The sequence below is a fragment of the Zeus faber genome (genome assembly GCF_960531495.2).
Source record: "Zeus faber genome assembly, chromosome: 1".
In the NCBI taxonomy this organism is placed as follows: Eukaryota; Metazoa; Chordata; class Actinopteri; order Zeiformes; family Zeidae; genus Zeus; species Zeus faber.
In genome coordinates, this window is record NC_137193.1 from 28,179,825 (window position 1) to 28,204,824 (window position 25,000).

A 25,000-nucleotide genomic window follows, 5' to 3' on the forward strand; every position below is an offset into this window, starting at 1 on the left:
TGGTGTCGACCGTTTCGTCTGAATCTGGGTGCAAAAGACCAAAAGCAAATTAACACAGCTTAAAAATGTATTATCCATATAAACCCCCACCATCCTACCTCTGCAGTAGGGCAGGGGGAAGTCCCAGGCGGCGGTGCCGGCCGAGGTAGCCAGGCAGGACAGGGTGGTGTGGCCCTCCAGGACGTAGCCTGGTCCGCAGCTGTAGCGGATCTTGTCCCCAATGTTGAAGGTGGAGCCCTGCTGCAGCCCGTTGAGCAGCTGCCCTGGATTCCCGCACGTGTAGCTGGGCAGGGCTGCAGTGGTAGAAAGAGAGAGAAAGAAAGAAAGAGAGAGAGAGAGAGAAATGGAGGTGGGGAAAAAGGTGGAGAGGAGGTGAATGAGGAAGGTCCTTGAAGTCGTGCTGCATCTAAGGCCACGGGCCGAGGGGTGAGGTGTGGGTGTGAGGTGTGGGTGTGGGTGTGTACAGTAAATGTGTACATCACACACACAGATTAAGGTTTATTTCTTTCCCATCCCAATAGTGGAACACACTTAGGTGACCCCGACATCCTTTATTTACACTGTATTGTTTGTGTACCAGCCGTCTCCAAGGACAGTACATTAAAGGATGCCTGGAAAAAAGCTTCAGGTCGGAAATATAACATAATATAGTATAATATAATATAATATAATACACAACAAAACCATCACAACATGCCCTTGGGGTTGTTTATACTCCTGCAAAAACCAAAAAATAATAATTCATATACATAAACTCATTATCGGGTGAACTCTATATCGAGCCAATGATTGGATGCTTTTATAGGGCTTATAATGTGCATTGATGTTTCCAAGGGGGAAATAAATCACATAGTGCTAAGGACACACACACACACACACACACACACACACACACACACACACACACACACACACACACACACACACACACACACACACACACACACACTCACACACACACACACGTGTCTTCGCAGTCAGTCACACACTCCCACTCAGTGAAGGAACGTGGCCAGGACATGTGTTGGACTTTGGATGAAACTCGGGTCTCTCCATGGGAACTGGACTCAACCCTGGGGGGTGGGAATGCAAGATGGCCACTGGACAGCAACAAGCCTACTAGCCTATCCAACCAATTCCTCTGGCCAAGTCTCTGACCTTCTCACACGTTTCTACTAAAGTGGAGATCGATCAGATCATTTGCATTGGGTGGGATTACACTACAACTTGTCCAACATTTGAGATGACCCTTGTCTTCACGGTCAGAGACGATCAAATTATTTTCGAGAACCTATGTCTTCTTCTGATCAGTTGGTTTGTTTTCTTGGTGAGATGGTGGGGATATTCTTTGTTCTTTTTCTCTGAATGTTGATCCATATCAGAGAGTTTACTGAGCACGCTGGCAATCTGAGCTTCACCGCGTCTGTCTTTCACTTCTTGTGGGTGGGGACCCCATGTAGAGGAGCACATGCTTGACCCAAATAGATGCAATGAGTGTTTCTTAAAGAGCACCAGCAATAAAAAAAAAAAGGCATTTAATATGGGATCTTTTAAACCAAATATTCTTACGGATTACCACTTAAAAATAAACTACACTCACTGTGTGAGTGACAACTACACACACTCCGTTGGCGTGGCATTCTCCAGCTCCCTCGCCCGGTCTATCAAGGAGCCATCAACTCCGATGGCACCTCGAAAATGATGGTCGTTAGCGCGCCGGAAGACGAGGCAACTTGCTGACTTGGTCAGATCAATGGAGCTTCTCAAGGTCATTAAGTCCCCTGCCTCTTCCCTCTCCAAAAGTAATCCGAGATCTACCCCACCGCCCCACCCCTCTACCGGTTCCCACCCTACACCCCCCGCTGACGGATTGATCCGCCCTGTTTACGCTCCACCACGCCGCAGCCTCCATTTTGAGTGGCCGAGGCCACCCAAATGCAACCGTCCTCCCCGCGCTACGCCATTAGCATAGACAGAAGGATGTTTCCTATTAGCATTTTAGCCTTCGGTCCTGGAGCCACAGGACTCACCTTAGTGTCGGGATGCGGTAACTGCATTGGATCTGGGAAAATGGGGGATCTGAGTTGGAAAGATGGAAAATGATAAGTAGAATCAATTATATTATCAAAGTCGAGAGGGAAAGCAAGAGAGAGAGAGAAAGCGAGAGTGTGGTACACACTATTATTCAGATATCTAAGACCAGAATGGCCACGCACATTAGTGGAGGGAAGAATGCAGCGAGTGCCCTTGGCAGGAAGGTGCAGAGAATTTTTGTTTCTCACTCCTCGGCGAGAGAGATGATGGCGATGACTGATTTCAGAACATTATCACTGATTGAGGGCGAAGCACTGTCATATAGGAGGTTTGTAGGTGTGTGTGTGTGTGTGTGTGTGTGTGTGTGTGTGTGTGTGTGTGTGTGTGTGTCTGTGTGTGTGTGTGTGCATGTGTGCTGGAATCCTCATCAAGCCCTCCATCGGTGGTGAGAGAGATGATGGCGATGACTGATTTCATAACATTATCGCTGATTGAGGGCGAAGCACTGTCATATTGGAGGTTTGTAGGTGTGTGTGTGTGTGTGTGTGTGTGTGTGTGTGTGTGTGTGTGTGTGTGTGTGTGTGTGTGTGTGTGTGTGTGTGTGTGTGCGCGTGCGTGCTGGAATCCTCATCAAGCCCTCCATCGGTGGTTATTAGTTTTCGGGCAGTAAATTAAGTCTAATAGTGCCATTACTGCTCGAACAGGGCCATACCTGCAGCATCCAAGTGGCAAAACAAGTGATGGAGAGGCATCAATATTCTCTCCATTCTCTCAATAAGGCAAATCTGCTCCCTCTCTCTTCCTCTCCCTCTCTCTGGCTCCTGTAGATTATTTTTAATGAAAAATATTTTTTTTATATAGCACACATCACCTCCCTGTCTCCCATTATCAGTCTCTCTCTCTCTCTCTCTCTCTCTCTCTCTCTCTCTCTCTCTCTCTCTCTCTCTCTCTCTCCCTCTCAGTCCCCTCTCTCAATTCGATTCCATTGAATTCAATTAAATTGGAAAGGAAACATTTGTTTACTTACTTTTACAAATTGAAAATAAAAATGAAAAGTAGAAAAAATAAATAAAAATAAATGAATTGAAAAACAATATATGCAAATGGGTAAAGATAACCGAAAGGGAAATAGAAAAACAAGAATGTATATTTAATTATAATACAAAAGATGGAATAGAAAAATGTAAAAGTTGCAAATACAAAATATATATATAAAATAATAATAATAATTATAACAATTATTATTATAATAATAATAATTGTAATAATTAAAAGTATAATAATCGAATAAAAATACAAATACTCGTTCTCTAACTCTTTCTAACACTCTCTCTTTATTGGTCAAAGCGTCAACTGAACATTTGTACTATCTCTATGAAAGAGGGAGACAGTACAAGTCCATAAAGAACGCATTAGGACTTACACTAATCGCGCGCCTTTAACCTCATTTGTCAAATCGACCCCATTCATCCCTGTAAGCGAAACCCTGTAAAGAGCGAGGAAAAAACTAACAAAAACCCTGCAGCGTTAATGCAAAAACAAATAATAATAATTTTGAATATTGGCTCAGTGCATTAGTCTCCATTACCAGTGGAGGGCCCCGGTCCCTTTCATTATCATGGAACGCAGGGTGGCTATTAGACATTAGCATCACCCTCCAACAGGGTTGGAGCCTCCAACTCCCTGTCCCCACACACCGCCCTCACCACTTTCGCTCCCTTCTCCTCGTCCCCCTCCTCCATTTGTCATGGCAGGTCCATAAGTCACGGCGGCCCACGGGAGCACGGTGACATGGCCCCCCTTCCGCCCGCCGTCCCTCGGGTGCGGACGCTTAAAGCACTTCCAGCTGCTGAAACAGCAAAGGATGCGACTCGTCCATCAACTGGAAGCTCCACCCTTCCCTCCCCACCCCTCCACCCACACGCGCATCGGGCTGACTACAGTGGTAGAGCACACATGCAAAAGCCAACGGCACTCACACACACACACAGACACACACACAGACACACACACACACACACACACACACACACACACCTGTCGGCCATTGATCACACCCTACCCAAGCTCTCTTGACTCTCCAGAATGTACTGTACCTTCACTCGTTTATTTCCTGCTTTTAAACCCTTTCTTTTAATCCTGGCGACCACAAGAGAGCACGTGGATGATGGTCAAGATGCGACTCTGAACATTAATCCCCCCTCCCCCCAATCAGGCTGATGTCCTCTCTCTTACTGGGTGTCCTTGAGCCCTGTAGCAAGATTTGCCATTGTCTTTTTCCGCCGAGAATGAAGGGGATGGTTACCCACCCTTGCATACAGTAGAACACAGACAGACAGACAGACAGACAGATCGATTTGTACAATATAGGATCAGAGAGTCCAAAAAAATAACGTAAGGAAAAGACAAAACCAAGTCGTTGAAAGAGAGTAGTGAGGCATGACTCGCAAAAGATTTGTTCATAGAGAACATATACAGTATACTGTGTATATAGTCTGAAAATTGAACGACTCTTTTTTACTGAGTCTCTCTTTCAGAACCAAATCTCAAAAAAAGAGTCGAACCCTTGGTTACCGAAAGACAGGGGAGAGAGTGAAGGAAGAAATAACCAGAACAGGTGGACGAGAAGAGCAGGTGTGTCTCCATCCACTCCAAATTTCATCAATCACTGCATGTCAAACAGAGCGGGGACAACGTGGCACACACACACACACGCACACACACACACACACACACACACACACACACACACACACACACACACACACACACACACACACACACACACACACACACACACACACACACACACACACACACACACACACACACACATTTGTGGCCTATTTTCATCGTCCCGTGACCCTTATCATTCCACTTTCCTGGATAAATCTCTACCTCCTCCTCCCTTCCTCGTTTGTTTGTGGCAACCTGCATCTCCCAATTGCGCTGAAATAAGTAAAACAAAGTCGGCGGACGAGCGAGGTTGTCTCAGACCTGGGTGAGAGAAGGAGCGAGAGAGAGGGAACTGGAGGAGACTGACAGTAGAGGTACAGGAAGTGGAGTGATGTTTGGAGAAGCGGTGTCAGCATCAATAGACTCCGAAGCTGAGGAGACAAAGTGGTGCTACGGAGAAAGAGAGAAAGAGAGAGAGAGAGAGAGGGAGAGAGAGAGAGAGAGAGAGAGAGAGAATCTGCTGCTAAGACGCCAGAGTTTTAAGTCAGAGCCACTGGAGAGTGTTCGGTCTTAAACAAGGGCTTGTCTGTACCTCTACACCGCCTCTCTCCCTCGCTTCATTACTTCTCTCTCTCTCTCTCTCTCTCTCTCTCTCTCTCTCTCTCTCTCTCTCTCTCTCTTTTAGGCTATGCATTTGGAAGTGACATTGCGGGATCGATCTCAGCATACGGGCACATTAGCTCAATAAGCACTTTCTGCTTTGTCATGCACAATCCAATCAATGCATCCCCTCCCCTACACACACACACACACACACACACACACACACACACACACACACACACACACACACACACACACACACACACACACACACACACACACACACACACACACAGGCTGGGCGATGGTGAGCAACAACCCGTTACCTCCCTCACAGCATGGAGAGGAAGCTGAGGAACGCAGGAATTCAGAAACTCGCATGTTGCTCTGAGATGAGATAAGCTACTGTATCTATCTATCTATCTATCTATCTATCTATCTATCTATTAATGTTTTACCAAATATATCTGATAGAACCAGTACTTGGAAACACAAATAACATATAAAACACATGTCCCTGAGTAGTACGATTATTTTCCCATTCAAGCCACACCATCAAAATGGCACATTGTCAAGATTGCTGCATGGGCTTGATTATATTTTCAAAATCCAAACTGTAAGTTAACAAGCGGAATAGAGAGGAAAACACTCCTCGTTGTGTGTATCTGTGTGTGTAGCATATTCAACCGAGCAGAGAGGCGAATCAAACATTCATCCAAAGACAACAGTGTATACTGTATGTCAAAGCTATGATTAAGACAGACAGACTGACATGCAGTACAGTATATACTTTTAGACCTGACACAAACATTCGCATTTTCTAATCCGAGGCTCGGCCAGCAGGTGATAGACCCGCCGGGGCCTCAGGTTGTTTATCCACCGCCTCTGATCTGTTTCTTGTTGCCTGGGAACCGTGGGGGGCTGTGAGCTCTGAGCCCTGAGGGTCTTTGTAGCCAGCCTGCAGTGGTATGTCCCCCTGTTAAGTGTTTACACTGCGCCGCGTGGTCCCCGCCGGATCAAAACGCACATAATAGGGTGTTATGGTAAAGTATCATGGTGAGAAGGAGAGAGAGAGAGAGAGAGAGAGAGAGAGAGAGAGAGAGAGAGAGAGAGAGAGAGAGACTTCCTGAATTTTAAATGAGGGGAGGATGCATGTCATGGTGTCTCAAACATCTAAAATGGACAATTATGGTTAGTTTGGGCACTGAGATAATCCGCCTCGATGTGTGTGTGTGTGTATGTGTGTGTGTGTGTGCATAAACCTTGTTAATGAACAAGACAGTTCGCTAAGTGTCCTGGAGCCCCGTCGTATTCATAACAGCGCAGATTAAATCGTTGGTTCGTTGTGACGAAAGCCGCGGCTCCGTGGCTTTTCATTAGAACTACGGCGGTTTAGCCAATTAAGAGAAAAGATGGGGAAGAGGGATAAGAGTGCTGCCATTGCCGCCATTTTCCTAAACGCCACCCCACCCCAGTCTGATTTACAGCCCCAGCTGCACGGAAAAGCTTCTGTAGCTGAACTGAACCGGAGAGGGGGAGGTTCCAGAGTGAGAATTGGGATTTTTTTTTCACTCATCAGCACACCACATCACACCAGCGCAGGGAAACATGGCCTCGTGTTGCCAGTTCAGCGCACTTTGGCCACTCTCACAGGCACATACATGTACTATCGTATACCTGTACGCCAAAATTAAGAAGAATAATTTTTATTGGTCACACAACACACCACACTACAACACATGCCTATATATACCGAATCAGACACAATTGAGCCAACATTGTCAGCAAAATGCAATAATATGACATGCTGTATTCATATTATATATATACTGTACATATTAGAGAAGCAAAATTGACAGCGATTAATATAAATGAATCGCTAATTAATGAATTGAATAACATCGGTACGCTTAATCGGGATTGATCACAATTTTTATATATACTAAAATTACACCTAAGGGCACATTTTTCTATTCAAGCTGTGCATCAGCTTATAGCCCTACTCTTATTTGATTATTGGGAACAGAAACGCAAAACAAGCTTCATCAAAATGTATTTAACAGCATTTTCATCGTAAACAAGCCGGCGTTAAAAAGATGCGTGTTAATGCATTATACTGAATATATGTCGATTCTCTAAGAGTGATTAGTGAACCGGGATGGATTAGGATGGAGGCCGGTTGTAGATGAGTGGAACAGTACATCTATGGCTGGCCTCCGACTCTGACTGGGAGCGTTAAAATCCTCCCGGCTTTACGGACAAATCTCTTCTTCTAACATCACTCTTTGAACAGGCAGCATTGGCCGCAACAGTGTCGAACTTCAATGTTCAACAAGCTCTGGAAGGAATTTCCTTGTTTTTTGTTTTTTTTTCCGACAGTGGAATACTGTCTTTAAAATCTCAATCTCAACTTGATCCAAATTCCGGCTGCCCGTTCTCTTCGCGCTTCAACAAAACTTTTGACTCTTTTTCCTTTTGTAGAGTTGTTCTGCTTGTGTTCATCGTCTTTGTGCTGAACCGGCGGAATGTCAATACGAGATGATAGAGAGGACATTAATATTCATCTGATCTACACTGGAAACTTTTGCTTTGTTTTGATTTTTGTCATGGGCGGGCGATCCTCTGTCTGGAAAGTGAGAAGACTGTTAAACTTGCATCCAGGTTTTGGACGGTGAGGTTCTTCTTCTTCTTCTTCTTCTCCTTCTATCAGCTGCTCCCGTTAGGGGTCGCCACAGCGGATCATCTGCCTCAAATACCTTCTGTTCTGCGTATCTTCCTCCCTTACACCACCCGCCTGCATGTCCTCCCTCACCACATCCATCAACCTTCTCTTTGGCCTTCCTCTTTTCCTCTTGCCTGGCAGCTCCATCCTCAGCCTCCTTCTCCCAATGTAACTCTCATCTCTCCTACACTCGTGTCCAAACCATCTCAATCTGGTCTCTCTCACTTTTCCTCCAATCTGTCAAACCTGAGCTGTCCCTCTAATGTACTCATTCTTGATCCTGTCCATCCTTGTCACTCCCAGTGAAAATCTCAACATCCTCAACTCTGCCACCTCCAGTTCAGCCGCCTGCCTTTAAACTCGGACTTGGGTTTATCATTAAATTAGAAAGTTGAGGAGAGCTTTAAGTCCAAGTGTTTGGTTACCACTTCTAGAGGCTGTATCGCAGTGAATTTCAAAATTAAATCTCCGGGCCCGAACGGCTAAATTAATCCAAGACCGAAGAGACTTTTATAGGAGTGTAACTGGTGTGATGTCCTTAATAATGCCTCACATTTGCGGATGGTTCTCCCCCTTTGTGTTTCTTCAGTTCTGCCTCCACCCCTCTCCTCTAATCTCCTCCTCTCCAGGTTACCTTGGAAACAGTGAAGGCCCACCTGGGATGCCCAGGTGCATAAATATGCAGGTGTGTTGGAACGTGAACCCCCCCCCCCCCCTCTCCCAAGACGACCACAATCCCCAGCTCACGTCCAACGCTACCGAGAAAGGCTTTGGCAAACAATAGCTGTTGTGTTCTCGTGGGTGTGTGAACATATTCATACTTCCAGGTCTGCATCCTTCTTGTGGTTTAATGTCGCTAGCACACACCGTTAAGTGTATTAGAGTATCATTTTCTCCTATAATAGCATAACTCCTTCCTCCTATCGTGGTGTCTATTTATTCCGTCCAATGCTTGTTCATTGACCCCATTCACCTTCACTTCACTCAAACCGTACAAAGAGAGTGCACTGCCAAACATCAATGGCAAAAAAGAAGGAAAGTAACAAAATAAAGAAAATAAAGCGCTTGAATAAACAAAAATTATCAGTCGATCAATGGATCGGTCAATCAATCAATAAATCAAAGTTATTGGCCAATGTGACAGGAATATCAAAATAAGGAAATATTCACTGAGATTTCTTCTTTACCATTGCTGCTGCCCTCTTTTCTAAATTATATATTCTGGAGAAATTTCTATAGGAGCTTTTTTTTTCAGATGGTTGAAGACAAAATTCTCTCAAATCTAGCTGGATAATTGTGTACACACCGACTTCTCTACCGACTTCTTCACTCTATTAAACACCTCCCAAAAAAATAAATAATTACTTTAAAATGATCTATTCAGACTGTTGATTTAATATTCTCATTGAAGGCGTTGTCTGTCCATGCCTGTGATGTAAAGTTGGTTTGACAGATTGTGCAATCAGTCCAGGACATTTCTATATCCCTGCTTTTCTGACACTCCCTTTCTCTCTCCCTTATCAGCCCATAATTATTTTTGTCCTCAGTTACAAGTGTGCCGAAGAGAAGGTGAATCTAAGACCGGCCACTCTTTCAACTTTTCGCTGACCTGATTGTCATTCCACTCCCATATGCATCAGGCGTAGTCGATGCAATGCACACAAACACATCATAACACGCCCTCCATCAATTTGATGATTTATATTCAATGAGAGGAAACAATCAGCCTAGAACTCAAGTTCCTGAAAAAGGAGATACTAATGTCAGGAGAAGTGGCTTTCATTAGGAAAAGCGGTTATCCCCGCAGTGTAAAGGGCCGCGATTGAAGCCATTGACATCGTCTAGGCCTCAACTTAAGTGGCCCTGTGTGATAGACCTTGCAATCACCACTAAAAGCCAAAGGACACTCGGCTCAGCAGGACTGAGCTAATGGATACATCTTGGCTGACTGTGAAGAATCTGAAGTGATTAATTCACTGTAAAAGGTTGGGGCATGAACATGTCCAGGCAAGTTTGAGTTACTTTGCAAGGGTTGAATGTTCAAGTTAGGAAGATAGTAAATGTTATAAAGACTCGTAGATATAGTACAATGACTCGGAAAACAGGTGTGATCATTTTTTCTTACCTTAAAGGAGCAATGAGTATAATTAGATAATTTGTGACAAATAGCGACCACTCAGGGAAGCAACCTTGCCAAACGTGAAGCTGATCCTAGCCTTGATCAATAAATAACTGCTGACCGTTAAGCAGGTGTGAAAGCCAAAGTTTCAGTGGCTCAAGCGGTGGCTCAGAAGACTTCTACTCGCTGACGCTAACAACAATAGCCTACCAGCCTATGGCTCATCCAAGCACTGAATCCGGCAAATTCCTGCGTTCCAGGTTCCCTCCTTTCCCCTCAAATTTCTAAACTTTCCTCTCCATTCCTTTCCCATTCATCACTTCTCCCATTTATATTATATTATATTTGTACCCCTCCCCCCCCACACACACACACACAGACACACACATCCTTTCTGAAAACAGCAGGGTGCCTTCTGCTGTTTGAAGCAGGGTTGATTTGATGCTCTCCCTATTTCCTTTACATCCCATCGAACGTCCCCCAAGCCAGACACGTTCTCCTCTTTGATTCCTGGCCGAGGGGTGTAGATATCCAAAGAATTTCTGTAGCCAGTGGCTGTTCTTGAACTTTTCCCTAATGTATAATAGGGGCTGTTAAAGGGAAGTGAGGGGATAACGCTTGCTATTAATTCTTTTTAAAAGGATAACATTTCAAAGTGAAACTTTGTCATCAACTCCGACGTTTGTTGTCATGGGGGAATCATGGAGTGTAAAAGGCTTAGAATTTTTGTTTATTTGCTGGATAATAAATGTCTAGAAGTTAAACGACCTGACCAAAAGCAATTGCGATAGCGAAGGATTGGTGCAGAACTTAAATATTCCAAGGAATGTCCAATAATATTTGTAGAATAACCATTGTCGGGACCTAGAAACTTTCTCCAGCTACCCCAAATATCAGTGTAGTAACATTAACCAACATTACCATCTAGTTCTCTCTGTTGACAAAAAGCTGGGGTGTGGGGGTGGTGTGGACTGCAACTTAAGAAAACACATGCAAAAGGACAAAACACTTCCGTAATGTGGTTTTGCGGTTGTGTTACCTGTTAATGCGGCTATGTTTTTTGTAATTTGCTTGTGTTTTGTCTATTTGTATGTGTTTTCCTAAGTTGCAGTGCGTTGCCACCGCTGTTTTGGGTCTGGGTAACTGGGCCCGGGAGCCGTGTGGCTGTACATCTGTTGCTTGTCAGAGCAATCAACGAGCAACGGGTAAATCACCCATCCCCGCACACACAGGGAGAGAGCCTCTGTCAAGACATGTGTCCATCTGCTCCCGGCTGGTTTCATCTTGCCACTCACTCCAATAAACCGGTGTGTTTGCAACATCTCTGCCTGTGTCTCTGTCTCGGAGGGCCCTGTTGCAGGCGGAACTGCCACAGAAGCCAAACATTGTCAATAAAGTCAATAAAAACCTTTGCAGGGGCAATTTAAAAGAATGATTTTATGCTATAAAACATTTATATCGGCCATTTGAAATGGTTAAATCTTGGGGACCATGACGACAAGGATGAAAATGGATGTCCCTTGAACAGAGACATGTGACAAACTTGTCGTCATTTTATTGTTGATGTTGAAAGAGAACAACCAAAAACTGAACCCAGTGTTAACAATAAGAACCATGACATGTACATGAATGTAAAATGGATTGTTTTTGTGCTATTGAGTTACTAACTGAACTGGATTTGGGTAATAACAGGTTCCTCTGAACACAGTCATACAGTTTTATACAGTAACAGTTGTACGTTTTCCATGAAATATCAGCATGCTGTCAAAATATAATTGTGACCGACCTGGCCTTACCCTTTGCTCTACAGTAATTGCTCCGTCAAAACACTGCTCTCAGAGCACCTAATGGACATGACGGCAACAGCCTGAAGCCTCCGCCTGCCTCATTACTTCTGAGTAGCTATCGTCAAATTAAGACCAATGGCAAATGGAGCGGTGTCCTGCGACGCTAAATGACGGGTGAAAGACAAACACAACAACAAACACGTGCGCCGTTGTCACGTCACGCTCGGCCGGCAATGTGTTTTGGGCCGTTGGCTGGTGGTCAGGGACTCAGACACTCATCAATAGACTTGTCACACAAATGCACATCGTGCGAACACACACTGCGATGCTAACGTGGAAATGAGTTTAGCCCAAACAACCCTGCAAGTAATTAGCAGTTGGCGTTCCTGACGTCTACAGGTGGAGGCTGATGCACAAGGACAGACAAACAAAAGCAGATGAACAAGTACAGACACGGGGTGTTTTTAAGGGGTGTCAAAAATGGGAAACTAAATGACTATTTCCATTTTGATAGCTACTTATAGCTACTCATAGTGGAAAATACTGAATTTAAAAAGTTTTACTTAAAACTGTTTAGTTATTTCAGTTGTAATGCAACAAACCCCTCATCCACGCATGTGTGCGTTTCATTACATTGGTGTGAGGTGAAGTATGGTTCTTATTGGTTATGATTCATCCTGTACAGTATATCAAATTTAGATTTTATACCCTCAGCCAATACTGGCAAACATACTGCCACTTAGCCCCAGCCATGGCCTTTTTCATTAACTTAGCCTGGGCAAATCATTTCTATATCCTAGCGATTTTCTTTACATTTGGCAAGTTTAGTTTGGCAGTTGTTTTGTATATTTGGCAACTGTTATGCTGATTGCCTGCACTACAATGCACCAATCCTCACCACTACAAATTATTTCTATTTGAAATGTACTTAGCCGAATAAAAAGGTTCTGATTCAGAATCTGATGATGCCATCGTTGTGCAGGCTAGCTTAATGAGCGGTCACAAATTTGCATAAATCTTTGCGCAATTCTGGCACCTAAGGTAGTATTTTAGAACCTAGTGTATTGTTCAGCCTTTTTTCAAAATTAAGGGTTGCAAGAAATTATATTGCGAATGGTATATAAATACTGGTATATTAATGCAAAAAGCCCAGGTTCTGTGTGACCGAACTGAGTGAAGTTCATAGACTATATTTTTGTCCTCTCAAAAGATTGTTGAGAAGACATTTTTCCCTCTTTGTTTCGGTGATACTCTGCTCCATCCTCGTCCTCGTCCCCTCGCTCCACTATACCGTGACAGAACAGTCTGGGTTTTTCTCGGCTCCGCTCTGCACTCTCAGGGTCAAAACAGTGGAAATGCAGCCGAGTCAAAAAGCATCGATTCTCAATAAGTGGAGGAGAACAGGGACAAACACAGACGACCCGTGTCGCTGCAAGGTGGCGAAAATATTCTGTTTTTCTGCCACGCATGTCTGAGCATCTACCTGCACATGCACGTTGGCCCGTTGCAAAGTAATGTGTGTGTGTGTGTGTGTGTGTGTGTGTGTGTGTGTGTGTGTGTGTGTGTGTGTCTATGGCTCTAAGCCACTGCTGTATTGTGATGTACTGCCCGGCAATGCAGTACATCACAATATAGATCGAATTATACTCAATCCAATACAGAACAATCAGCAGTCCCATAACTGGTCGGTAACCCAAACACACTGGGTGTGTAATGGGAAGGCTGAGCCAATTACATTCAAAGACAGACAGATGAATAAACAGATAGACAGACAGACAGAAAGAAACACATCAAGGCAATATCAACCGAGCAACCTCAAATTTTGACCTTTTGGGCGGCTAACAAGTGAACACCGGGACAACCAGTCGATCCAAAGAAGACGGAGAGGATGGGGTGGGTTGGCAACCTGGAAGGGGCGCGGCGGTGTAGGGGATGGGGGCCGGGGGTGGGGATCAATAAGTCCGACTTGATGAATGTCCCGGGCGTCGGAGCCGTAGAGCAAACAGACAAATGATTAAACGCAGCAGTGGCGAGGGACCGGGGGAGCCTCGCAGTTTATAACAATTAAAAGCCGTAGTGCGGGTGAGGGGAGAGGGGGGGACGCCAAAAGGTCACTTTTCATAACTGTCACAGGATATTTTACAGAGGAGGATAACAAGAGCGTACGGTATGATCGCATTGTGCTAAAACTCAAGATTATTAAAAAGAGTTCGCTTATTAGAACCAGGGGGTGGCCGGGCCCTCAGTATGGAGTCCTTCAAGAAAAGCCTTTTCAATCACAGCAGAATATACTGAGAAAGTAGCCTAAACCTCTGCTGCTAAGAAAGCTCCACATCATTCTGTGAAGCCATTTTTCTCTATTTGATTCCCAATCGATGGGTCACACCCATTTACCAGCGAATAAACAAGCTGGTAAGGATGGCGTCGTCACAGACGGCAGATCATAAGGCTTGATACAGAGTTAGGCGATGATCGTATTATATCTAGCTGTGTCAGTAACCCCCTCCCTACCGATTGCCAGTTGGGGGTCTCTGTTTGTCCTGCTGTGCTAATCCAAGGCTCTGCTGTTACCAACTTTCTTTCTCCTACCTCGCTCTCTACATGGGGTTGAGGCAGATTGAATGAGAAATTATGATATTCCAATTAAAAACTCCCCCTCCCATTATCTCCGAGGATGAAGGATACCAGGTTACTTCTCCACAGTGAAAGGATTTGTGATGGGGAGGGGGAGAGGTCAACTCTGGCCGAACGAACGACAAACTTGGGATGTCAATTGCGATGCACAATTACATTACATTACATTTAGCGGACGCTTTTATCCAAAGCGACTTACAATTATTCAGTTGCTCAGTTGGGTACACTTGGTACTAGGCCAGACTAAGACTTCAAATTAGCCTGGGTACTTTGGCACGGCTTAGTAGAAAGAAATAGAAAAAACAAAATAACCCAGGTTCATGGGTTCCAACAGGATGGAAAAGCACCAGCTCATGGACATGCCGCCACTAACGGAAGACTGAATTGCTCATGCTGCATGGGCCAGAGTCTGAATGGCCGGACAATACCTTCCAGCTGCTCTTATGGCAGGGAAACATAAAAATACTTTTAAAAGACAGCATCACTAATTTAAAGACTTTCTTTTACGTTTTTTCTGACCATAGCAAAACTGCCGATGACGGGAACACGCTCATAATGACCTTTAAGGCAAGGGGTCTCTTTACGATTCTCTAAAGATCTTGAAAATGTGTTAAGGACTCGAAAATGTTCGGAAAAAGTCCTTGATTAGCTAAGCTTAAGGCGTGCGAGCTGGGTTAGCAAATTTCACCAAATTAAATAGGCAGCCACAGCCATAATTTGCATATCTCATCCAGTTCCCTTAATACTTTAAAGCAGAGACAGTCACAGTGGAGTTCAGCAACCTTTCACAGCTACAAAACGTCTATTCTTGCATCTGAAGAGAACATCCTGTACCACCCGTTGAGAAACAGGACGCCACTGTGGCTGTTACAAGAATCATTTATCCCGTTCTCAACTCTAATCGGCCAACAAACAAAAAAGCAACTGTTTCTTCCATTTTAGCTGAATGAAGTTCAACTAGTCTTCACACTATATAAAAATGTACAGTTTGTGCATCTGGACTGGAGGAGTTAAACACACCACAAGAGGCTTCTCCAAGAGACATCTTGAAGAAGTTGCTGTCACTGTGATGTGGGCTGGTGATTATAGGCCTGTCCAGCCAGAAAATGTAAAGGCAGTGGCATTTAGCATTGCATGGTAGTTTTTCAGGACAGTGTTCCAGGTGAAAGGTTGTTGATGGGTCTCAACATGGAGTACAGAACCTTTTAAAATCAGCAGTTTTAGATCTTTTCCACCCAACAATCGCCCAATGAACTGGGGAAAATGGGAGAATGCTCACCCTGGAGAGCAACTTGGATGGATGCCGTGGACGTTAAATTGCGAAGAGGGACCTACCAGTGTTTCCTCCCTTGGAGAACTGTCCTGAAGAAGCTGCCAGCAGACCACCAATCCACCACCAGACGCCACTGCCTAGTCAGTTTTGGCAAGGCCACTGACAGCTCATAAAATTGACATCAGCGACATCTCCCATAGGAGGCAGATTAGATTAACACGTCAAAACAGAAAACAAGGTCGTCCACACGACCGAGTTGTTGCAGCAGTTCTTGATGATTAAAGAATGAATAAAGAGTTGCATTGCAGGTTGAGAACTTGAACTGAACTTTGTGAGAGAAAAATGCATACGATCAACTATTTGAATGAGGTCAATAGCCTCTACCTGTAGAAGGGGGGGGGGGGTTAAAACATTGCCTTTGTGTTTCCAGGAGCCCCCCAGAGTTTATGTAAAGAGAATTTTTTTTTTCTCTTTACAATGTCAATTCTAACATTGAAGAACCAGATATTTTGTTTACCTCGTATGGAGGTGAAGAAAAAACCAAGGGGTATTATAATCCGTGTCTGCCAGGTGAAGTTTGCAAGTACCTGTGAATTCCCTGTTTGAGGGTAGCACCCCGGGAGACAGTAGAGGAGCACAGTCTTCAAAATGACTTCTGACCAAGGCCACACCCTCTGTTTTTGTAGAAAGCCCCCTTCATCAGAAATAACATCAGAATGGTCAGAACGCTGCTTTGGAGCAAAATCTTTCTGTTTGTTCTGCAGAATAAATATCTTGAAAATCCTCTCTTTTTTGTTTTCTTGTAGCAGGCAGATTAACCTCACTGATCATTGCAGAAGAATTTCTTCAACAACTTGCAGACTAATTCTGTCTTGGATGCAATGGCATACAAATACTCTGTGTTGTATGCCCAGCATGCTGACAGCACAGGTTAAACAATAAAGAGATAAAAAGAAAACAAGGTATTTAATTATTCTCGAGTCTATACACAAAAACCCTAAATCACAATATTCTCAATATTATTCACAAGTAGCAATGGCGCCAGTCAGGGATTACCAAAACAAGGAGCTTCAACTTCAAATTCAGGTCCATGGTAGTCAAACGAGTGAGAATATGAAATTTTCCCTTTCACTGTGCTTTTTCGAGATTGACGAAACGCTAAAACAAAGATGGCGTCACCTCTCTTTCACAAGCGGAGACGCACGCACCCTGTACACGATTCCACGCACACGTTCCCATCTCGCGCGAGCTCAGGAAACAATGACATGCTGATCCGAAGACAATACGGCACTAATCCGCACAAAACAGGGATTGTACAGAGAGACAAACGTGGGAGCGAGAGAGAGAAAAGAACTAGCTTGCTAACGAGAAGCGAGGCTAATCCCGATAAGAAGCTGCAGGACAATGATAAAAATAGAATCGATGTTAGAGAGAGCGAGACAGGGAATAAAGACTGAAATTGGGTAACAGAGGCAGGGATGGAATAGAAGGACAATGTTACAGGAATACAAGGGGAAGGGAAATATGCAAAGATGGATCAGTGTTGATGAACACAGCCAAGCAGAGAGATGAGAGAAATTTGTCAACGCAGGAATGAAAAATGGGGGCAGAGACGCTCCTTGGAAGATATTGGTTGAAAAGATAGATAGAAAGAACAATTAGGGTAAGGAAAAATGGGGGTTGAGATATGGATGAGTAATGGGAGAAAGTTGACAAGTGACATATCTCGGGAGCCCTGATGGTGGTGGCTTTCGTACCCGGAGATGGCTGACTCCCAAAGTGTAATCACAAAGTCAAGGGAAAAGGATGGTAAAACTAGCATTACCGGAGACAAAAGACGCAATAGGTAATATGAAACATTTTGAAGACTCATTGCCGACCCACAAAAATACATGATACTCCAAGGAATGAATGGAGAAAGGACAGGCACATTTGAAACTTTTGAAACAGTTATAGCTTGGCTTCCATAATGGCAGTTTTTGCCCCTCGTCAAAAGCTGCTAGTCATAAAACGACTACAGCAGGTGCCAGAATCCAGTCGAAAAGCGGCACGCCCCATTTATCACCCCAGTTAAAGTATTGATTGTTGTTGTAAGCGTTTCCCTTTAGAGCCCAGATTAATACAGTGAGTAAAGCATGGCAAATGGATGCTAACTATATAGTGTACGTTATTTCAAGTTATGACTACAGCTGCTCTAAGTATAGACCCCACAAAGCCATTTCATTATTCAAGGCTTTTCAAGGGACATTTTTACAGACGGTAACTTGTCCCTCCCGCTAATGGGACTCGGTTTATCGATTACTGCAACTGCTTTTCAAGTTGAAGCTGTAATTTAGCTAACGCTGCATTAAATTCACAGGTAATTTGCATCCAACTACTTCTGCTCTGAGATGACTGCGCGGAATGGCTCAGTGACCAAGTTCGAATGTTATCCAAACTCTGGACATTTGACCACAAACTAATGCCACAGCTTCTATACGTGTGATGATGTCTATTCATTGACCAAAATTTAAAAAAAATAACAACAAGCAATAATTAAGACAAACAAGACAAAATTGTACGTGAGACAAAACTACACAAGAGAATCATGATCCAAAACCATGATTGCAGTAGACCATTTCACTTCAGGTCGCCAGGAAAATCCCCAAATACAATGGTCACTTCCATTTTACAAGGTCTATTGTGAACGCTTAGGAACTTCCAATTGTCAAACTTTGAAGATGGATGCAGCCTGCATTTTTACAGACGTTTCTTTGTCATGCTAATGGGGCTCAAGCGTTCATTGACTTATGAAACCGTTTTTCAGGTCGAGGCCGTAATTTGGACTAACAACGGCGCTCTACAGTAAATGCTCTGTATTGGCAGTTCGTTTGCATTGGGGCTTTTCATTGGTGGTTTGGATCCTAATCTTTGAAACAGGATAACATTGATGGAAGGCTCAAACTTTATTATACAAGGACTAAAGTCCGTCAGATTGGGAAGACAGAAAAAAAAGGACACACACGCACGCACGCACATACGCAAGTACGCACGCAAACACACACACACACACACACACACACACACACACACACACACACACACACACACACACACACACACACACGCACACACACACACACCTTGGCCAGCGCCACAAGCAGCGCCAAGGAGTGACAGAGAGAGGTCTTTGAGATCACTCTCCACCACGCCGGAGATGCACCATGTCGTGCACACGCACAAGCGTGTCCTTTGTTGTGTGTGTGTGCATGTGTGTGTGTGTGCCAAAGCATTTGTGCATGTGTTTTGTCCACGTTTTTCTCCCCGTTTTCCTACAACTCCCAACCGCCGGGCCGATCCCGTCACCACCCGCATTCTACTAAAAGGAAAGAAAAACACAAGACAGAACATTTTGAGTGTAATGTGGGGGTTGTGCCTTGGGACGGCTCGAGGGGTTGAGAGCTATTTTCAAAAAAGAAGAAAAAAAAAGAAACGAATACAGAAAGAATTAAGAATTTAAAAAGGATATTAAACAGTCACAAAATATGAGGCTCAGATGTAGATTGGGGTATGAAATATTAACATAAAGCAAAAAACTAGAGTGCTACATATTGTGGTCTAGGGCTGTCATTATTATTAATTATTATTATTATTATTATTATTATTGTTATTATTATTATTATGTGTAGTATTATTAGTATTATTAGTATTATTAGTATTATTTCTATTTTATTATTAATATTATAAAGCCTTCAGGGCTGGACCCCTACTGTAAATGTACGGCAGCCCCTTATTGTTATTGTAAGCTTTGACCTAAACAACTTTGACCTAAAATATTCAGTTTTTCTGGTTAACTGACACGTCACACGTCTCGTTTTAAAATGAACAAAATTAGATTTACAGTAAGATGCTTCATGTCATCATCATATTATTGACTATAAATGTACAGATTCCGAGAATGTCCTGTTGGACCATGTCCAATGTGCGGCGTGGTCTGGATCACTGTGTAGTGGTTCAACTTTAGCAAACTATCGGTTTATGTGTATATTTATATAGCTTCTTACCTGGTAGGTTTCAGTAGATCTGTTTGATTGACATTTTAAATCCGTTTCGAAATATACTCGCTCCTCAGCGGTCAGTGTTGAAAAAAATACAGTAAAATCCACATTGTTCCTGTTTTTACAACTACAATATAACTTTCACAAATCAGAAATTGTGATACTGTAGAAATGCAATATGGACATCTTATAATCTGGTACAAGTTTGACAGTTTGACTACTATAAGTACAGCTATGGACATGGTTTTCGGTGGTCTGCGTTTAGAAAAAAAAAGGTCAAAAAATTCAGAGGAATATTAATGCACCATGAAAACAGGCGCTGTGAATGCACTGCTCACTTCAGCGTCGTACACCAGGGGGGGCCTATGCTGCGCTCAAGTAAACTCCGAAATCGTGCTGCATTTCAGAGAACCCGGGAAACTGTAAAACACACCCACCATCACCAACCCTGTGCATTGCTGCCTGCATTATTATTATTATTATTATTATTATTATTATTATTATTATATATGTATTATTATTATTATTATCAGAAATAATATATTTATATTATTATATAGTTATATTTTTTTACTATATATATATATATTTGCATTAAAACTATATATATATATATATATATAGTTATAATGCATATTTGTATTTCATTATTACTGTTATATTTTGCATTATACAATGGTTTGGTTTGTGTTTTTTACCCATCCCTCCTTCCCTCCATTCCAAATGAGGTGAGACAAGGCCGAGCATCCCAAATTCAGAGCTTGTATTTAAGTTTTTGCCCTAAAATCTTCTTCCTCCTCTTCTTCTTCCTCGTTGTGGGGTCTATGAATAATGGAGCACGTTCAGAAGTCAAAAGCTTTTGAAACCATCTTTAGGGAGAATAAAAAAACAAGTAATTGAGCTGGATGAGACTCTTAGTCTCATAATTACCTTGAATTATTCAGAAACAATTTGACTATTCCATTGGTGGCGGCCATGGAGATAAAAGACAGGACTAAAAATACAGGAAAAGAGCCTGAAATCTGTGAACGATCCCTCGTTCTGGAAAGTTTCTTCTGCTGCGGAATATCAGTGCGGCGTTAACTACGGATGGAAGTCTGAGGGTAAGTGTGTGAGTCTATTTGTGTATGTGTGTGTGTCTCTTCATTAGGCTGACGGAGGAGTGCCGTGCAATAATCAGCCCTTAATTAAGTGTCAGGACCGTTTAATGGCCAAAACGACTGGCCCGTTCCCATGCCAGACGCTAATAAAAACAGCTTCAATCTGCAGCGACACCAAGCTCAGAAGCTTTTGGGGGACCCAGACGGGTCTATTATCACAAACAGGAGCCATAATGGTCCATCTTCTTTTGAAACCAAATGATGAGTGGAGGGGGGGGGGAGAGGTTTAGAACTCGAACCCTTTGTCCCCAGTTGCTCTCCAGTGTACTGTAACATGGAACTGGGAGCGATGAAATGATAATCAATGCTCACTTTGCAAAGTCACACTGCTTTGGCATGGTGTTAGCTTTACCTGGTCAGTTTGCAGTGAATGCAGATAGTGGACTTGTGTTTGACTCCTAATTGCCGTATGGAGACTTTCGTTTGTTGAAAGGAGATAAGGCTGGACTGAGAGGTGTCCAGCCTAAATGAGAGGTGAGGGTAAAACAGATAATGTGTGCGTGTGTGTATGTGTGGGTGCGTGCGTGCGTGTGTGCTTGTGTTCTCTCGACGGCTAAAACCCTCCAGGCATTGTCACACAAATATTTATGTTGACGCACAGGATCGAGGCTACCTTTAGCAGGTTCCCACACTACCAGTACAAACCGCCATTAACACAGTGTGTCAACGCTCAACATGAAAGACATACTCTATGTTATCAAGGTATCGTTTGGATTTTTTTAAGTTTATCCTCGTTTTACACCCACCACTCATGTACTCCATTCCCACAGCAGTCCAGCCTTTTCTACATCTTGGACTGGGGAGTTCAATGCAAGTAACGGGGGCTGGTAAAGCTGACGAGATGTCACAGCAGATTGACTTTGCAAATCCAAGAGGTGATTTATTTTTGTTTTATTGGTAAATTCACTTCATTGCTGTGCCGCAGTGTTGCCATACCCGTGTAACATCCAATTGGGACTTGCCGATTTGTGTGATTCTATTTTCCCTCTATATTTACTACATCACTAAAAGATTAGTGTGCGCAAAGATAATAAGCTCGCCATGAGAGAAAATCGAGTACTACTGTATTGAAAAATGATTTGCTGAAATGGTAGTGTTCTATATGTAAAATAACCTTGAATGTATCTGACCGATATGCTTTATAAAAATATGAGAGGAATGAAGTTAATATTTTATAAAGTGTTTATCTTTCTTTGGTTGATGCACTCGTCTAAAAGCAGCAATTTCCTCAAAATTGCAAAAGCAGGCAGCATCATTTTTGTTTAACACCGGTAACACTGCATTGCAGCAATGAATACAGCGGCAGCTGGAATTTGTGAACTCAGACCTTTATGGCATCATGTAAATTTTGCCTAAATTTTCCGGTGCAGATTGTGGGGTTTGTCCCCTGGTATTGAACTCCCGATGGAGGGATAGAGCCAAGCGTCCAGTTTGGAGGCCTGTGGAAGCAGACGGGGACTCACAAAGGTCTCAGGATGCTTTTTGTATTTTCCCCTGTTGGTTTTCAGAGAGGCTAGACAAGGTTGCCTAGTTTCGACAACCTCCGACAAAGAAACATGAACCTCCAAAAAGGCTGGGTCTCCAGCATGCACAGGAGAAAACTATTAAAGCAGATGTTTGGGACAGCATGACCCGCCGAAAGTTATGCACTCACACACACTCACTCACACAGACACACACACACACACACACACACACACACACACACACACACACACACACACACACACACACACACACACACACACAGTGAGCGTCGGTTCGGCGGACGAAAAGGCCTTGTTGATGAGAGAGGTCAATGGAGAATGACAGAAAGGCCACGGTGACTCAGATGATGACTCTAAATGATATGACATTGAGTTCAATGTTCTTCAGTGGCACAGGATTTGAATCCAATAGAACACCTTTGGGATTTGAAAGCCTGTGACCAGCAGTGCCAGAGAGCAGAGAGCAGCGCTAAACCATTAAATCTCAATGCATCTCCGGTGATGAAAACTTCTGCCCTTTATGGAGATTCGGCGCTTCACGAGCGACTCAGTCGAAACATTCATTCAATACTCTGACTCTTGGTTCTTTTTGATTCGGTTGCCGCAACCAGTCAGAAAAGTCGGTTTCGCTTTGAGTGGTGAATCGTTTAATTCTGTCAAAATGATCCAATTTGGTGGAATTCGGTAAAAGCCGCGACTTCAGCCTGTTTGTCCTGGCTGCAGTTACCGAGTTGCAAATTAACGGCTCTTTTCAGTAGAGTGACTACCAACTCCTGAATCATTTGAAAGAGTCATTCGCTCTGAACGAATCATTTGCGAGTCATACGTCACTAATGCAGTTCTCCATTATGATTCTTGGGTGAAAAAACAAAACAGTTTTCTCCAAACCAGTTCCACCCTATCTCCCTGGGAATCCAAACGCAGGACACCGGTACCCTGGCAACACTACGCATTCCCAAGGACCCCTCGGCATGATTAATCGGGTTGCCATGGCAGCAGCATTTCAGCGCTCTGTCACATCACTCTGGTGAAGCTGTGCTGACTGACAAGCTCCAGAAAGAGCCAGTGTGCGCCACTGGGAAGTGTTGACAAAATACACAAAAAGGAATCCCAAACATCCTCCCGGTGTCAGATTATGTAATAACTAGACAGCCGGTAGGGAAAAAATGTAATAGGATGTCATTTTAATTCCTAAATGATATTTTAACGGTTGTTTTTCTGTACCAGACAGAAGGCTTGACAGAATTCCTTTGAAATAGAAAATCAGCAATTTTCTTCCGTTGAAATTGAATTATTGCTTAATGTGCTTTGCCCCAATCAGGTACAGTTGCTGATGTTTTTTTCTTATTTAATAGATGATTGCTGAACAAATTTGGAATGTAGGAAACACATGTACTGCGTTAGCTCTGGTATCACTGGGAGGATGCATTGTAGTCGCAGTTATGGTGTACAGCAGGCCTACTCAACTGGTGGCCTGCGGGCTAAATGTAGCCCATATAATAATGACGGCCGGCCCTTTGATTGAAGGTTAGCAATGAACATAGCATGTGTGCTAATTAATTTGTAAGGCTGAACCAGTTTAAGATTTTAAAAATCATTCTCCTCATCAGATCGAAGTTTGTGGTTACCCTGATGTATGTTTTGGAGAGGAAGGCAAACATCTGGTGGAATGTATAAAATATGCGGTTGACGTACCGTTATTGCCCAGCAGAAAACGGCCTGAAATTAAATGCCAACCTTATGAAATGGCAGACCGCGCCACCCACAGCATAGAGAGGAGAACATGTTCTCTCTTAAAAAGTACCAACTAAAAAAGGTATCAAATATGGATGTCTTTCCAAAATAATCATACAGATTACCACTCTAAAGCAGCGGAATACAACACAACTTGGGGGCAACTGCATTTCAAGATGGGTGCTAATCAATTCTGACATAAAAAAACATTTCATGGATTTTTTTTGCCCTTGATTTTCGGTGTGGAGACCTAGCGACGTGAAAACAACAAACGGCATTTTCCAAATGTGCACTAATGAGAAATGAGGCCACGTGTGCATTGCATTTCACGTTGTTACCACTGTGATGATTGCACTGAAATGTGCCACAAATAATTAGCCCTGTAACATTTTGAGTTCTCCAAAATTACCCCCAGATAATGACATCTTCTAATATTCAACACCAAACAAGGATGGAACATCTCCACCCTGAGCCAGAATAGATAGAATATGATATAAGCATCTAACCGTGTATTATTTAGGTTATTGTGCTCATTAAAAACCAACTTGAAACATCCATCGACCGGGATGTGGAATAAATATATAGGGTTTCAGATAATTGCCCTGAACCAAAGGCATGGAAAAATTATACATATCTCTTTGAGATAATAATAATAATAATAATAATAATAATAATAATGTGCAATTCAACAATATTCTATTGAGTAAGCCAAAGGAATTGAGCACGTTTTATTT

General features: G+C 43.2%; 1 protein-coding gene across 1 annotated transcript in view; it reads right to left on the minus strand.

Annotated features, from left to right (window-relative positions):
* csmd2 (CUB and Sushi multiple domains 2) overlaps window positions 1–25,000 on the minus strand; it is a gene marked incomplete at both ends in the record, with an annotated part of 282,856 nt that overhangs the window by 232,064 nt on the left and 25,792 nt on the right. The window contains one exon of the mRNA XM_080019861.1: window positions 99–293. Within this exon, the coding sequence (XP_079875987.1) occupies window positions 99–293 (195 nt within the window). The remainder of the gene's footprint in view (window positions 1–98; window positions 294–25,000) is intronic.